This window comes from Pipistrellus kuhlii, unplaced genomic scaffold (genome assembly GCF_014108245.1).
Source record: "Pipistrellus kuhlii isolate mPipKuh1 unplaced genomic scaffold, mPipKuh1.p scaffold_m20_p_64, whole genome shotgun sequence".
In the NCBI taxonomy this organism is placed as follows: Eukaryota; Metazoa; Chordata; class Mammalia; order Chiroptera; family Vespertilionidae; genus Pipistrellus; species Pipistrellus kuhlii.
This window is the reverse complement of record NW_023425567.1, coordinates 813,211-828,815: the sequence shown is the minus strand read 5'-3', so window position 1 is coordinate 828,815 and position 15,605 is coordinate 813,211. Positions and strand designations below refer to the sequence as shown.

Below are 15,605 nucleotides of genomic sequence, written 5' to 3'. Positions count from 1 at the left end.
CTCCCCAGTTTGCTCAGTGGATAGAGCACAGGCCTGCAGGCTGAAAGGGTCCAGGTTCAATTTCGACCAAGGAGGACACATACCTTAGTTGCAGGCTCAAGGCAACCAATGTGTTTCTCTCTCTCTGTCTCTCCCACTCCTACTCTCTCTCAAAAAAAAAAAAAAAAAAAAAAAAAATCAAAAAATCCTTGGATGAGAATTTAAAAAAAATACACTTCATCAAAATCCAGATTAAATTTCCAGATTCAACTGCATCACTAGCCAGCTGGGACAAAGTAATACATGGTAAATACTCCATGTTTTCACAATCATAAAATCCAGTGAGAGATAATGCCCATTTATGTGTGTGTGTGTCAAAAGAGTGGCACAGCATTGTGGAGCTAAAAAAAAAATAAGGAAAAAGTCACTCTAGGTTTAAAGGATCAGGAAAGCCATCAGACCTTCTTTGACTTTTGAGTCTACCAACAGCTTAAAAAAAAAAGTACCTGCAATGTACTACTGGAAACCAGGAAGAATGGTCTCATTTTTATAAAACACACACACCTGGAAGTGTATGTTTATATACAATGAGTGTTCGTTGGTGCTTCTTGTACTGCTCTGCCCGGAGCTGGGAGCTGCAACCTTGGCACACAGACTGGGGCGATGCTCTCACCAACCGAGCTGCCCGGCAGGGAAAGACCGATCTTGAAATGACAGAGTTGAGTTCCTGCCTCAGGATTTAGACTCGGGTACTCAAGGCCTCTCACACATGCCCCAAGGCTCCACCCTCGCCAGCTCTACCAAGACTGTGCATATTTACTGGATCACGTTTACAATTGAGACTCTGTTTGGCATTCTCCAACAGACCTTATGTCTTACCATCTCTTACACTTTGCTTTTGAATAAAAACATTGCTGTCTAGTAGGCGAAACAATGTCCTCAAAATCATCAAGACAGAGTCATGGCAAACTAGCTATGGGAGAAACGATGTGAAGTCAGAGAAGACAGCACCCATTGATACCATCCCGGCCTGCCAATACCTGCCCACCACCCATCTGAACGACTGACTGGCACACAGGCTGGTTTTTTCAATCACTACCATGGTGTTAGGCAATAAAGACATACTTTAAACACGATTTTATCACTACTAAATACTAACATTATACATTTCTTACATCAAGGTAATCTAGAGCAAGGAACGTCTCAGGTTCGGCTCTTTCCTCCTTCAGAAATCGAATACAATCTCTTGCTACCTTTTCAGAGGTCACAACAATGGCGACTATGTACCGGCCAAAAAGCTTAGTAACAGCCAGCTGGTACTTCTTATGAATAGGATGACACAGATCAAGCAGTCTTCCAAACTTATCAGGTTTCAAAAAAGGAGAGCAAAAAATACATTCATGAGGAACATATAATTCATTGTTTTCTAATGTAACAAAGCAGCATAAACCAAAACTAATCTTATAAAATTATAAACATCAGATTTTCATGGAGTCTCATTTAAATGGACATAGGTTTTGTTATGAAATATTCATTTAGGTGTGCCATATTTCACTTAAAAGAAGAATAATGAGGGGGGGTAGGCTTACCAAGGTATTAAGATATTTTTTACAAAGCCACAGTGATTAAATGGTATTCATCCATTCCCTCATTTACTAAGAAAGAATCCTGAGGACCTTTATTTCATCAGCATATGCAGGTACTGAGCTAGGCACTGAACAAAGCAGATACATTCTGATCTCACAGAGCTGTCAGTCTAGTAGGGAAGATGAATAATCAATGACTAGACACATGTACAAAATAGACTCATAATAGACACTGTGATAAAGCACAGGATGCTCTGAGAATGTATTACGCGGACTAGGTTGACCTGAGATGTCAGGGGTGGCTCCCCACAAAGTGCTATTTGCGATCTGAAGGGCGGTCAAGAATTAATTAGATTCAATTTAATAAGTTTTCTTAAAAATGTCAGAACATCAACCATACTATAGCAATGCTTCCTAGACTATCTGAAGATTCAATTTTGTGTCTTAGACTCTTTTTTCATTTGCTTGGTTCTACTTCAGGAATACTAATTTCTTTATGATAGATCATGATTGTTAATACTTAGTATCCTGCTCTTTGTTTTTTCCTTCTCCTTTCACCTTTTGACTATTAAAAATTCTTGCAGTACACTAGTTGAAAACTGTTGACCTAGAGGGTCCTATGCTAAGTGAAATAAGCCAGTCAGAGAAAAGATAAATAACATACGCTTTCACTTAAGTGTGGAATCTAATGAACAAAATAGAGAGCAGACACATAGAGAACAGACTGACAGCTGTCAAAGAGGAGGGGTCTGAGGGGCTGGGTGAAATAGGGATAAACAAAGAAACCAAACCTCACAGACACAGGCAACAGTAACTGATTATCAGAGGGAGAGGGGGTGGGCAGGTGGAATAGGATAAAAGGGGATAAATGGTGATGAAAGGAGACTGGTCTTTGGGTGGTGAGCAAACAATGTATGTGCAGATGACATATTGTAGAATGTACACTTCAAACTTATATAATGTTATTGACCAATGTAAGCCCAATAAGTCCAATAACAAAAATAAATGCTTTTAAAAGATATACTTCAATTAAAAAATCCTGGACTATGACATTTTCTGAAGTTTATGGCATTAGATGTATATGAGCCTTTGTTGGCTAGTTTTTGCTTTTTTTTAAACTAGTTTTTGTCATTTTGTTTGATACTGGGGGGAAAATTCTATGACCAGGACTTACTTCTTCATCATTATCCAAAAGTTAAGACCAACGATTAAAAGTGAGAAAGTAAAAAAGGATGACATGAAGGAGAAGAAGCTGGGGTGGCCAGAGATAGGAGGAAAATCATGAGACTGGTATCACAGAACCAATGGGTAGGGGTTTCAAAACAGTGCAAGTGGTGAACAGTGTCAAGTGCTGAAAACAGGCCATCATAAAATAAGGACTGGGCAGTGAACACTGGTGTCAGGGACCAAAGAGTGAAATGCCAGACCCTAATACCAAAGCAATAATTTCATGAAGTTGACACTCTAAGCACAGATTAGATATTGTTGTATTTGGACTAATAAAATAATAGCAAAACTGGATGCAGGTCAGATTTAGTAAGTGAAAGTTCACTGTTACAAAAGTATACCAATGATGTCTACTGAAAATATAATTAAAAAATCAAACCAGGAAGAAATGCGAGCTGTGCTTTGGGGAGAGAAACTACCTCATGGCCACCAAGTCCGTGGGGACAGTGGCCAGAGCGTGGGCTTGCTGGTGATGTGCTCATGGAAATGTTCCTCCCCAAATCACTTCTCTGCAGACACTACTGGAAGTTGTTCACATTCCTACCCCAAATATTTACTACATTTTAAAAATAAAGAATAAAACAAAGATTTATAACTTTTCTTTCAAATAATGGTAACATTTCAATCCCAAATAAGAAAGCTTAGCCTTTTGTTTGAATTAACTGTGCATCCATTACCACAGCTTCTGGGAAAAGTTTTTTAAGGTGCTCCAGGATCTCTGCTCTCTTTTGCTGACGTCTTCCCTCGTGGTTATCAATCCCAGCATTCTCCAGTTCACTTCTAATAAGACTCATCTCTTCATTAATTTCCGAAATTCTTGATTTTGTTTTTTCAATTTCATCAACTAGTATTTCCTCTTGCTGTTTTTTCTCTTTCAAGCAATCTCTACATAAAATAGCAAAAATAAATTATATAGCAAAAAGTAAAACAAAAAATTTAGAAATTACAAGATACAATATACTCAGGTCTGGAATTGCAGGGGAATGGAATAGTGCTCTATCAATTTTAAGTGATAAAAAATGCAATAAAATAAACCTAGCACCAAAGTTGGGCAAAAGAGATTTTGATCATTCTTTATTGATTCAAAAGATACATATCTTTTCAATATCTGGATATTGAAAAAGATAGATCAATATAACCAGAACAATCATCATGAACTTAATAATAAGTAAACACCAATTTAAAAATTTCTTAGAGGGAGAATACTTAGATTGTACTACTTTTCATGACATAACTCTTGTTTTAAAATATTAATACATACTAAAAGAAAGTTTTAAGTTTCACTACTGATAAACATTTATATTTTCAAAACTTAAATATTTTATTTATGTGCTAAGGAATAATTTTTAATTATAAACAATGGGAGTGTGAAAACATGATACAATGAAAGCATTTACTTAATGAATATACCACAAGTAAACCAGACCCCTGAACTATGACAGCTGCAAAAACCTTTAACAATACCCACATGCATGTTTTAGTATACTCCTCCAACTTCTCTATTCGCTTTTTACGATCTTCTATTTGTTCTTTTACTTGTTTTAGATTTTCCTAAATTAGGAAATGAAAACTAAAGTCAATTATAGCAACTCCAAACAAAATTGATTATTTTTCATGATCTGCTTAGAACTTACTGTAATATCCTTAGTTGTACTGAATTTGAAATATATCAAATATAACCACATGAAAATACTCATAAGAGCAAATTTTAATTATGAAAAGGCAGGCTGGTATAGGCTTTGAGGTTATAAGAATCAGGATTCAAATCCTGGCTCTACCCTTTACTAAATATATGATCTCTACAAAGTTTGTTCTGATAAACTCAAATCCCCTCCAAGTTATTATTTTCAAACTAGAGGCCCGATGCATGAAATTCACGCAAGAGGCTTGGCCCTTGTTGCCGAGGCTTTGTCCAGAAGGTCATCTGGAAGGATGTCCAGTCTAATTAGCATATTACACTTTTATTATTATAGATGATATACAGTTCTTTTCTTTTTCACATCTCTGGAATTTTTTTAGTTGAAATGTTTTAAATTAGTACCAAACTGAGATGGAGTAAATAGGTCATCCACAGAGAACTAAAAAACAATGAAATAACACTAGAATCTAATCTTGAATATTCAACTTAATTAACAACTAAAAGAAACTAAATCTCAGAAAAATAAAAACAAGGTGTCCCTCTGAGCAATTAATAGATCATCCTGCACTATAAAATCAGCTCATAAATGAAAAGGTGCCATTTGATGTTATATGATACAGTATAAATCGAATATTTCATGAGAATATCAATAATTTCTCCTGGGACTTCTGCTTTAATAGAAACTATCTGTGCTTTGTTATATATAATGAATTTTTTAAAATTTACTTTTCAATTACAGCTTACATTCAGTATTCTTCTGTATTGGTTTCAGGTGCACAGCCACGCTGTTAGGAAATCATGTACTTTACAGAGTAGTTCCCTCACTGCTTCAAGGACCCCCTTGGTCTCATACACTCTCATCCCAATATTACTGACTATATTCCCTGCTCGTGCAATAAATACTCACTCACTGGCTACCATGGCTAGGAACTGGAGATACAAAGAGCAGGACACCCGAAGGGATGCGAGACAGAGGGGGTCAGTGGGGGAAAGGGGACATCTGTGACACTTTCCACAATGAAGACAAATAAAAGAACAGGACAGTCTCTGCTCTCGAGGACCAATGCCTCGTGGGAGACTGTACTCAGTAAGTAGCCCCGCAGTGGCCCAGGCTGCAGCAGCACAGGACATAGAAGGCAGCTACAGGCTGTGGAGGAGAGCTTCGCCAAAGGCTTGCTCCATCCATATGCTCGCTAAATCTAAGCACAGTGGCGGTCTCCATTAGCTCACGTCTTTAGCCTCTCCCCTGACTAATTCATCTTGTGCGCCACTCAGCAGACTAATCTCACTCCATTACTAAGTAATGTAAAGCCAGGAGTGTGCAAAAATCAAAAACACAAATCCTTTCCAGTGTACCACACCAGGAAAAGAAGAAATACGGAAGTTTTTGTTTTTTTTAATTAAACTATTATCTGTGTCGGAAGTTTTAAGTGGAAAGGAGCAAACATATTCTTTGAGATGCTGATCTCACTGTGTTCACGTATCACTCAAATTCACTGAACAAACAACTATGCTAGGTGCCAGAGCTGTAAAAGTAAGCAAACACAGCTCATTTTTCTCTAGGACACCATCATTTTTAAATTAGAGCTCCCGTATTGAAATATTAATATCTCACTTAAGAATTCCGTGCAGAGAGACAAAAACAAGATTACTTAACAAAGAACACAAAATTCAGTCAACTAGGAAACCTGCCTCTGCCTTTCCTCTGGCCTCTGCCAAGGTCTGTGCCATGCCAGAGGGTTCCCTGGGTGGGGGCGCTGAGGGATCACTCCGTGACAGAGCCCGGAAGCAGCGTCAGACATGTTTGGCTGAGGAACAGGCTTTCGTGGAGGAAATGGGAAAGACCAGGTCATCACCCCACAGGGAGGGGTCAGGTACTGGGAGCTCTGCTGGACACATAATGGGGCCCAGGCCACCTTGCTAGCAGGCATTCTGCATTCGAGATGCCAGCTGACTGTGTGAGTGTCTGGAAAACCAACTGCTGCCCAGCAGCTGGCCATCTGGTATCTGGAAAGTTACAGCCTATGGGCCACTGAGTGTGAGCACCTATTTCTCCATCGTTCTCCACCTCAATCTATTTCTTCTGTCAGGGTTTTCATATTCAAAAGACAAGAGCAATTCAACCCAAACTTACTGACATGTACTAAGTACAAAATTTATGATGGACACCATTATGAATCCTGCCTTTAAGAAGCTTCCAGTCCAGTAAAGCTGTACAAACTAACTGTACTTTGCCTTCAATCAGATAAAACTCTTTAGATAAGAGATTAAGAATAATGAGTGATTAGATGCAGAAGAAATTATTCTCAGTTTGTATGTTTTTTGTGGGGTAGGGAGAAAAGGCAGGCTAGGTAAGGCTTTGTGCTGTCATAACCATAGAATTTAATATGTAGTGATAAGTTCTTTCAAAATTAGCATGCACAAAAGCAGAAGTGTGCAATGAGAATTTATAGCAACCAGTGTACAATTTTATAATGCAATACAAATTATTCAAATATCTTAAAAGTAATTACTGCTATGTTACTACATTTGCTGTTTTTAAATTTTATTTTAATCCTCACTCGAGGATATATTCATTGATATTATTGCCTCCTGTACACCCAGAGAGGATCAAACCTGTAACCTAGTGTGTGCCCTGACTGGGGATCGAGCCCGCACCTTTTGGCATACGGGACAATGTTCCAACCTATCCACCAGGCCAAGCCTTTTTTCTTAATTAAAAAAAAAAAAATGATTTTAAAGAGAAGGGAGAGGGAGAGCGAGAGAGAAACATCGATGTGAAAGAAAAACATCCATTAGTTGCCTCCCATACACACCCCAACCGGGGACTGAACCCACAACCTGGCTAAGTGCCTGACCGGGAATCAGACTCTCAATCTCTCCATGTGATTACCATGTACTATACCACGAGGCATTAAAGGAAAGATCAGATGCTTGGGGTAGTGTCACACCCCTTTTCATTTTATTCAACCTGCCCATCACTATGAGGTAGACATACCTATCCTCACTGTACAAATGAAGATACCAAAGTCCAGACAAGTTAAATAATTTAATTACCAAGATTACACAGGTCAGTGATAACAAGACTAACTGGAAGCCAGGTCTGTCTTACTCTAAGGCAGACAATTAAAATGCTATTTAAAAAAAATATATTTTATTGATTTTTTACAGAGAGGGATAGAGAGTTAGAAACATCTATGAGAGAGAATCATTGATCAGCTGCCTCTTGCACACCCCCACTGGGGATGTACCTGCAACCGAGGCATATGCCCCTCACGGGAATTGAACCTGGGACCCCTCAGTCCGCAGGCTGACGCTCTATCCACTGAACTAAACCGGTTTTGGTTAAAATGCTATTTTGAGCCGGGACTGGTTTGGCTCAATGGATAGAGCGTCGGCTTGGGGACTGAAGGGGCCCGGGTTCGATTCTGGTCAAGGGCATGTACCTTGGTTGCGGGCATATCCCCAGTAGGGGGTGTGCAAGAGGCAGCTGATCGACAACTCTCTCTCATTGATGTTTCTAACTCTCTATCTCTCTCCCTTCCTCTCTACAAAAATCAATAAAATATATTTTAAAAAAATGCTATTTTGAGCTTTGCGCAGTGGCAGTCTCGTACCAATGAGGTCTATTGGAGGCGCAAGTATTGCTAACAGAAAATAAATAAAATGCTATTTTGATGGCTACTTCCCATGTAGTCTATTACACTTCTCTTGGGCAATGGCCTTCATGTTTCCAAATAATTTTGCATTTACCTCTATTTGATACTTAACTTTTTCCCTTTATCTACCCTCCTCTAACCTCACTGGACTTTGTAATACATATAAGAATAGAGGCTGTATCATCTGTCCATCCCCATCACTATACAGACGCACAGAAAATGCTTTCTGACTATTCGAATGAAAACACTATCTGTACCTTAGACCCTAAAGTGGCACCTAGATGAGACAAGCAGCATAACAGGTAACCAAGAATTTGTTGATTAATCGCTTATGTCTGATGTAAATCCACTTCCACATTGAAAAGCTTATAAAAAGCTAATAAAATTTCACAGAAAATATTTGTAAATCATGAGAGTACAAACCAAGTACCTGAACTTCCCCATGTCTTCTCTTTTCAAATGCCAGTCTTTCTTTCTCGGCCTTCTGTTCCCACTGCAGTTTTTCCAGCTGTTGGGTCATTATAGCCACCTTCTTCCTTACCTGTTCCTTAAGTTCTTTGTAACGATCCAGCTGTGTAAAGAGCATTTAAACATGGCTAACTCCAAGCAGCATGAGAGGAAAGTCTTTATGTGATAGCCTTTACTAACAGATATTTAATCTCATAAAAAGTATGTTTTACATAAATTAGATCAGAATTGGCCATCTTCCCCAGATAAGATATGAACACTAAGTGAATGTTTTACTTAAAACTGTTTAGATACACCAATAAGCTATTCAAAATCAGCTCTATCAGGTCTTTGTAAGAAATGCTTAAAAGAGCAGGGAGATTAAACCTCATTAAATCCAAAAGAAGAACTCAGAGAAAATGATGTACTTTTTCTATTTATATAGTCACAAACTTTTAGCACATATATTGTAATGTTAGACTATTATAAAGTTAATAAAAAAGACAAATGATAAAAATGTAGTGGAATGTTTAAGAACTCTGAATTACAAGGGTTTAAATATCTACCATCAATTTATTGTACATAAACTTTATATACTAAATGGGATATTAATTCATCACTTAATATTTTAAATTATTAATAATCAACTTCCCTGTCAATTAAGTGATCATCTCTCTTCAAAGCCATCTGTATCTGACTTTTAAGGTTTTATAATATTCATTAAAAAGTTATTTTAAAAGCACAAGAATTGCCAAGACCAGTTTGGCTCAGTGGATAGAGTGTCGTCGGCCTGTGGATTGAGGGGTCCCAGGTTCGATTCCAGTCAAAGGCATGTATCTTGGTGTGGGCACATCCCCAGTAGGGGGTGTGTAGGAGGCAGCTGATCAATGTTTCTCTCTCATCAATGTTTCTCTCTCTCTCTCTCTCCCCCTTCCTCTCTGTAAAAAATCAATAATAACAATAATAATGTATATAAAACAAAAACCACCACAAGAATTACCTGATATTACAAAAAGTAGCCTAAAGATTAAATTTAGATTCCATATACAGGCTGAAAATTTTAAATATAATTTAGATTCTGAGGACAATCTCTTAAAGAATCAGAGAGGTCATTCTTCAAACTTTTTTTCTAATTAAAAGATGAAAGACTAGAAATGAAAGATTTTCCACGTGCTGAATTTTCACCTGACTGGCTTCTAATTCAATGTCTCGCACTTTCTGTAGGACTTCTTCCGAATGCTTTTCAAAACTTTTCCATGCAATATCTAAATCAGCCAGCTCTGTCTCTAGGGCTTTTATGTCATCTTCCTGTTTAGAACATTGTTTTTCACTATCCTTCACGGATTTCTTAGCCATATCCAATTTCTTGAGATGGTGAGAAGTGTTTTCTTTGGCTTTAATATATTGGGGCCTCTTCTGACTTAAAAGTGCTTCAAGAGATCTAAAAAGAAAAATCAAGTCTGCTTTAAAGGAAATTAAATGTTGTGATATATAAAGGGAAGTTCTTTTGATTAAATCACACACTTAAAACCAATTTCTAAAAACTCATTTCCAGAGACGGTAAGCAGAGCAGTCGCTGCCAGAGTTAGGAGGAGGGTGGAATAGGTGAACCATAAGGAAACTTTTTGATGGTAAAATACTCTGAATGACACTGTAATGGTGGACACAAGCCATCACACATGTGTAAAAACCTATAGAACTTCACAGCACCAAGAGTGCACTTTAATGTTTGCAAATTTAAAAAATCACTTAGAGGCCAAGACATCCTAGATGTAATATAGAAAATGACAGAGGAATCTAACTGTATTTCACATGCATTAAACCACCTTACTGAAGAGGTGGGATAAAAAGTGCTAACCTAAGTAACGTTAGAAATGAGTGGAATCTGTAAAACTAAAAGCAAAAGAAATTGTACATAAGCATCCGACTCTAGTTGATAAGGGTGCTTCCTAGGAGGGTATGGATGAACAGTTCTGATGCTGCCATACGTGATTACTAGAATAGAACAATTAAGCAAATGACTGGCATTTTGTGAAAGGCAGGTTGCTCACTGTTGGAGTGGGAGGTTATAGATAAGCAAGAAAAGGTCAATATCAAAAGTGATGTCAAGTTGATATGATACATTAGGTATGCCATATAACATCTATGATCTGTTGACATCCCCGATATATCTGATGGGAATGACATTTTACTGCTGTGGTCTTCTTTCCCAAATTCATGAACCCTGTCTAATTATGAAAAACCTATCAGACAAATTCCAATGAAGGGACACTGTACAAAAAAACCCCTGAACAACATGCCTCAAAACTGTCAAGGTCATCACAAACAAGGAGAGTCTGAAAAACTGTCACAGGCAAGAGGAGTCTATGGAGATGTGATAACTAAATATAATACAGTGTTCTGGATTTTAAAAAAGGACAATAGGTAAAAACTAAGAAAATATGAATAAAGCATGGACTTCAACTAATAGTAATGTATCCGCATTGGTTTGTTAATTCTGACAAATGTGTCATACTCACAATGTAAGGTGTAAGTAGGGGAAACCAAGTGTGGGAACTCTGTACTCTATAATTTTTCTGTACATTTAAAGTATTCCAAAGTAAAAAACTTAAAATAATCAACTTTCAAAACATCACTTTTATTTTCTCTATTGATCTACATAAAACCAACTGTTAATTGTCTTTAAAAACTCACTTTAATTCTTTGTCTGTTTGTTGGAGCTGTCTAGTTAGCATCCCATGCTCCTTTTTCTGGGCTTTCACAATGTTTTCATGATGAGAAAGAGATGCTTTTGTGTCACTCAAATTCCTATTCACATTCTCTAACTCAGTGTTCAGAAGTTCAATATTTTTCTCATTATGATATAGCTTGAAAAGCTGCAGTTGAATCTTGTTTATTTTAAGTTCTTCAAGGAGAGTCTGGTAACGTTCTGCCTATGACACAGTATAATTCAACAGGAGTTAAAAGGAAGCATATTTAAGTTGACTTTTCATAGACTCAGCTATAATGCCAACAAACGATTTCATGAAACAAAAAAATCACTAATAAGGAACACATCTACCTCTTATTTCTTCAAATACTTCTTAATTGCCTACTATGTACTAGGCCCTGTTCTTTGTGCTGGGTATAGAGTTAAGAATAAAAAAAATAGTCCCTGGTCTTGTAAATTTAAAATATAGTTATTCTAATGGGGGTTGGGAGGGAAGAGGAGTCGTTGAGTAAACAAGGTATCATATAGAGATATATGCTATAAAAGAAACAAAATAGAGGAATGCATAGCACCAGGGAGTGGGCGCTAATTTAGATGGGGGGCATGGACAGCAAATGCCTGCCTAAGAAAATGGCTCCTTATGAAAACTTGAATGAGAGTATTTACCATGCAAACATCAGGCTTACAATTATCTAGGGCGCAGAGGAACTAGCCAAAGCCCTGGCTAGAATGGAGAGTGGATGTTCAATAGTAACGTGGTAGGAGAGCAGAGGAAGTTAAGGCCTGAGAGGTGAATGGGGGGCCAAGTGAGAAGGCTGGATAGGAGCCCAGGTTCTCAGTGTGGTGGGAAGCACTGCACTGGAAGAGGTGCTCTGGCAGAGGAAGATAAAATCCGATTTGCATTTTTAAAAGATCATTCTAAACACAAACAATTATCAACCATACATCTAGCACTCTACTAGGCATTGTGAAGGGCACCAAGAAAATACCACAGAGAAGCATTTTCAAAGTGTGGCCATGGTTTCTTAGGAATCCCCCCCACTAGTTTAGGGAGTCCCTGAGGTCAAAAGTATTTTCAAAATAATACTAAAACTTGCCTTTTTCTTTGTGTTTAAATCTGCACTGATTGATAGTGCAAAAGCCAATGTTGAATCAAGCTGCTAAGATGTAAGAATTCATGTCTTTTATTAAGCTAGGTATTAAGATTATAAAAATGTAAAACGATGTTACAGTTCTAATTATTAAGTTTTAGAAAAAGACTGTTTTCTGGTGGGAATGTAAACTGGCACAGCCACTATTGAAACAGTATGGCAGTGCCTGAAAAAACTAAGAACAGTTACATGATCCAGCATCTCTCTTCTGTGTATCTACCCGAAAACTTCAAAAACATTTATTCGCAAAAATATATGATCCCTATGTTCACTGTAGCATTATTCACGGTGGCCAAGACATGGAAACAACCAGTGTCCTTCAATAGGTGACTGAAGACACACACACACACCCTATGGACTACTACTCAGCTAGCTATAAGAAAAGATGAAAAACTGCTGCTTGCTGGATATACCTTGAGAATATTATGCTAAGTGAAATAAGTCAGTTAGAAAAAGCTAAGAGCCATATAATTTCACTCATGTGTGGGATATAAAATGAAACTCATAGACATAGACTGTAACAGAGTGCTGGTTACCAGGGGGAGATGAGTGGGGCGGTAGCAGAGGGTAAAGGGGGCCAATTATATGGGGATGGAAGATGATTTGACTTTGGGTGGTGGGCACATAATGCAATATCCAGAATCCTGTATGAACCAATGTCACCCAAATAGAAAAAAGGGGAAAAATGCAGTTTTTCACTAAAATGTTATTTGTTAACATCTAATACATTACTTATACGTTTTTTATTAAAATATATATTTAAAATGTCCGTTTTAATTTGAAATACAATAAATACTGGTAGATAGGTAGGTAGATAGGTATGGACAGAGAGTCTTTGCAGTCTCCAATACGTTTTTTAAAGTCTCATCCGAGGACATGTTGGTTTCTTTTAATTGATTTGAGAGAGAGAGGAAGGGGAAGAGGGAGATAGAGAGAAACATCTGTGAGAGAGAAATATCCGTCGGTCGCTTCCCATATGCACCCTAACTGGAAATAGGACCTGCAAACTTTTGGTGTATGGGATGATACTACACCCACCTGAGCAACCCAGCCAGGGCCCCGGTAATTTTTAAGAAGATAAGGGAAAAAGAAGCACAAGTTTGAGAACCACTGCCATGTAAGGTATAAAATCTTGATGCTTATTTTTAGTTGGGAAAATAATTTTTCTAGTTCACATTGACCTATTTAAGAAAACAAACCCACCCAAATGGTGAAAAACATATAGAAAGTCTTATTTTTTTTTTAATGTTTTTTACTGATTTTTTAGAGAGGAAGGGAGAGGGAGAGAGAAAAGTAGATGAATCTATCGGCTGTCTCCGGCACGCCCCCTACTTGGGACCCAGCCGCAACCCTGGCATGTGCCCACCAGGAACTGCACTGGTGACCTCGTGGTGCATGGGCCGCCACTCAGCCAGAAAGCTTCTCTTCAGTGAACATCGGGCTTTGCTTGTCTGACAGCACTAAGAGTCTCATGCTACCTAGCAATGCTGACAGTTCTATATCCAACACTTACCTCATCCTTCTCTAATTTTGCATGTTTGCGCTCTGCAGCTATGTTTTTTTTCTTATTAAAATTAAACTGTGCATCCTCTTCAGCTTTCAGTAACTTCTTTTTCTTCTCCTCATATTCTCTTATAAGCTCTCCTGAAGTGCTGATTTCCTCAAAAAACTGGGTTCTTTCTTTGGGTTTTTTCATTGAAATCGATTCTACAGTTCCCTTTTAAAAACAGTAAAGCACACCAACTTGTAAAATATAGTGATGTATTTTCAAAATCATGAATCAAATAAACTTTACAACTACTTACTTGAAAAACTAGGCAGTTCCGTGCTTTGACTATTATACCTATCTTTTCCAACTCTGCTATATAAGTGGAACGACTTACAGGATTATCATCAAAACGAAATTCTGAGCATCCCCCTAAAGCAAGTATAAATGTCAGACATATATCAACTGCTTAAAGTTTTATAAAATTATTTTTCTTATTAAAATGCCAGTTATGCAATAATATATGTTAACACATGCATTTAGTCAGTCAACAAATACCGTATACTACATACCAATGAGTTCCCTACAGCAGTCAACAAAACAGACAAAAGTTTGACCTCAAAGAGCTTACATCCCAGTAATGGAGACAAAAACAAGATATGCAAGTAAAATAAATATGAAAGAAATTGGTAAGTGCTATAAGTTAAATAAAATAGAGTTGGGAAGAAGGTAGAAAAGTTTCTGTATGCTGGAATCATGGATTTGCAAATTTAAATAGAATGGTGCTATGATCTGAATATTTATGTTCCTCATAAATTCGTGTTGAAATCTTAACCCCAAAGGAGATGGTATTAGTATCGTGTTTCCCCGAAAATAAGACATCCTCGGTATATATGGGAGGGGGGGGGGCAATGTTAAATTATGTACACAGATAATAAATAAAAAAAATGGGGGGGGACACACATCCTCCAAAAATAAGACCTACTTACAGGTTTCCTTCTGAGTGAAATATAAGGCCCCCCTAAGCTAAACATGAGAGATTTGGTCCACTGATTCTGAAAGAAATGGATTCACAAGAAATTCACCAGGAAATTCAGGAATTGGATTGTTATGATGATGTTCCACAAGGTGATGACATGATTGTTATTGAATAAATGAGTAAATTCTGGATACTGTAGGATTCTCAGTTTGTCTGGTTTATGTTGACAACTACTGTACTACCGTACTGTATACAGGTAATAAATTTCCTTTATTTTCATTTAACAATAAATGTGTACCATATTCTTCTTCATGGAAAAATAAGACATCCCCTGAAAATAAGACCTAGCACATCTTTGGGAGCAAAAATTAATATAAGACACTATCTTATTTTTGGGGAAACAGGTAGGTGGGGCCTTTGGGAGGTGATTGGGTCTTGATGGTGGAGTCCTCATGAATAGTATAGGTGCTCTTTTTTTGTTTGTTAATCCTAACCTGAGATTATATATTTTAGAAAGCATGGGAGGGAGGTGGGGTGGGGGTAAAGAGGGAGAGAAAGAAACACTGTTGTGAGAGAGACACATCAATTGGCTGCCTCCCACACTCGCCCTGACCAGGGCCAGGGATCAAACCTGCAACTCAGGTACGTGCCCTTGCCTGGGAATCGAACCCGTGACCCTTCAATGCGTGGGCCAACACTCTAACCACTGAGTACACCAGCCAGGGCTATGTAAGTGCTCTCA

At 37.8% G+C, this 15,605-nt stretch overlaps 1 protein-coding gene across 1 annotated transcript in view; it reads right to left on the bottom strand.

Annotated features, from left to right (window-relative positions):
- Positions 1–15,605, bottom strand: part of SMC1B (structural maintenance of chromosomes 1B) — a 45,985-nt gene that overhangs the window by 25,024 nt on the left and 5,356 nt on the right. Inside the window, exons 3-10 of the mRNA XM_036420261.1 lie at positions 14,204–14,316; positions 13,912–14,115; positions 11,232–11,470; positions 9,723–9,978; positions 8,521–8,661; positions 4,261–4,343; positions 3,470–3,677; positions 1,155–1,340 (exon numbers count right to left, since the gene is read on the bottom strand). Coding sequence (XP_036276154.1) covers positions 1,155–1,340; positions 3,470–3,677; positions 4,261–4,343; positions 8,521–8,661; positions 9,723–9,978; positions 11,232–11,470; positions 13,912–14,115; positions 14,204–14,316 — 1,430 coding nt within the window. The remainder of the gene's footprint in view (positions 1–1,154; positions 1,341–3,469; positions 3,678–4,260; positions 4,344–8,520; positions 8,662–9,722; positions 9,979–11,231; positions 11,471–13,911; positions 14,116–14,203; positions 14,317–15,605) is intronic.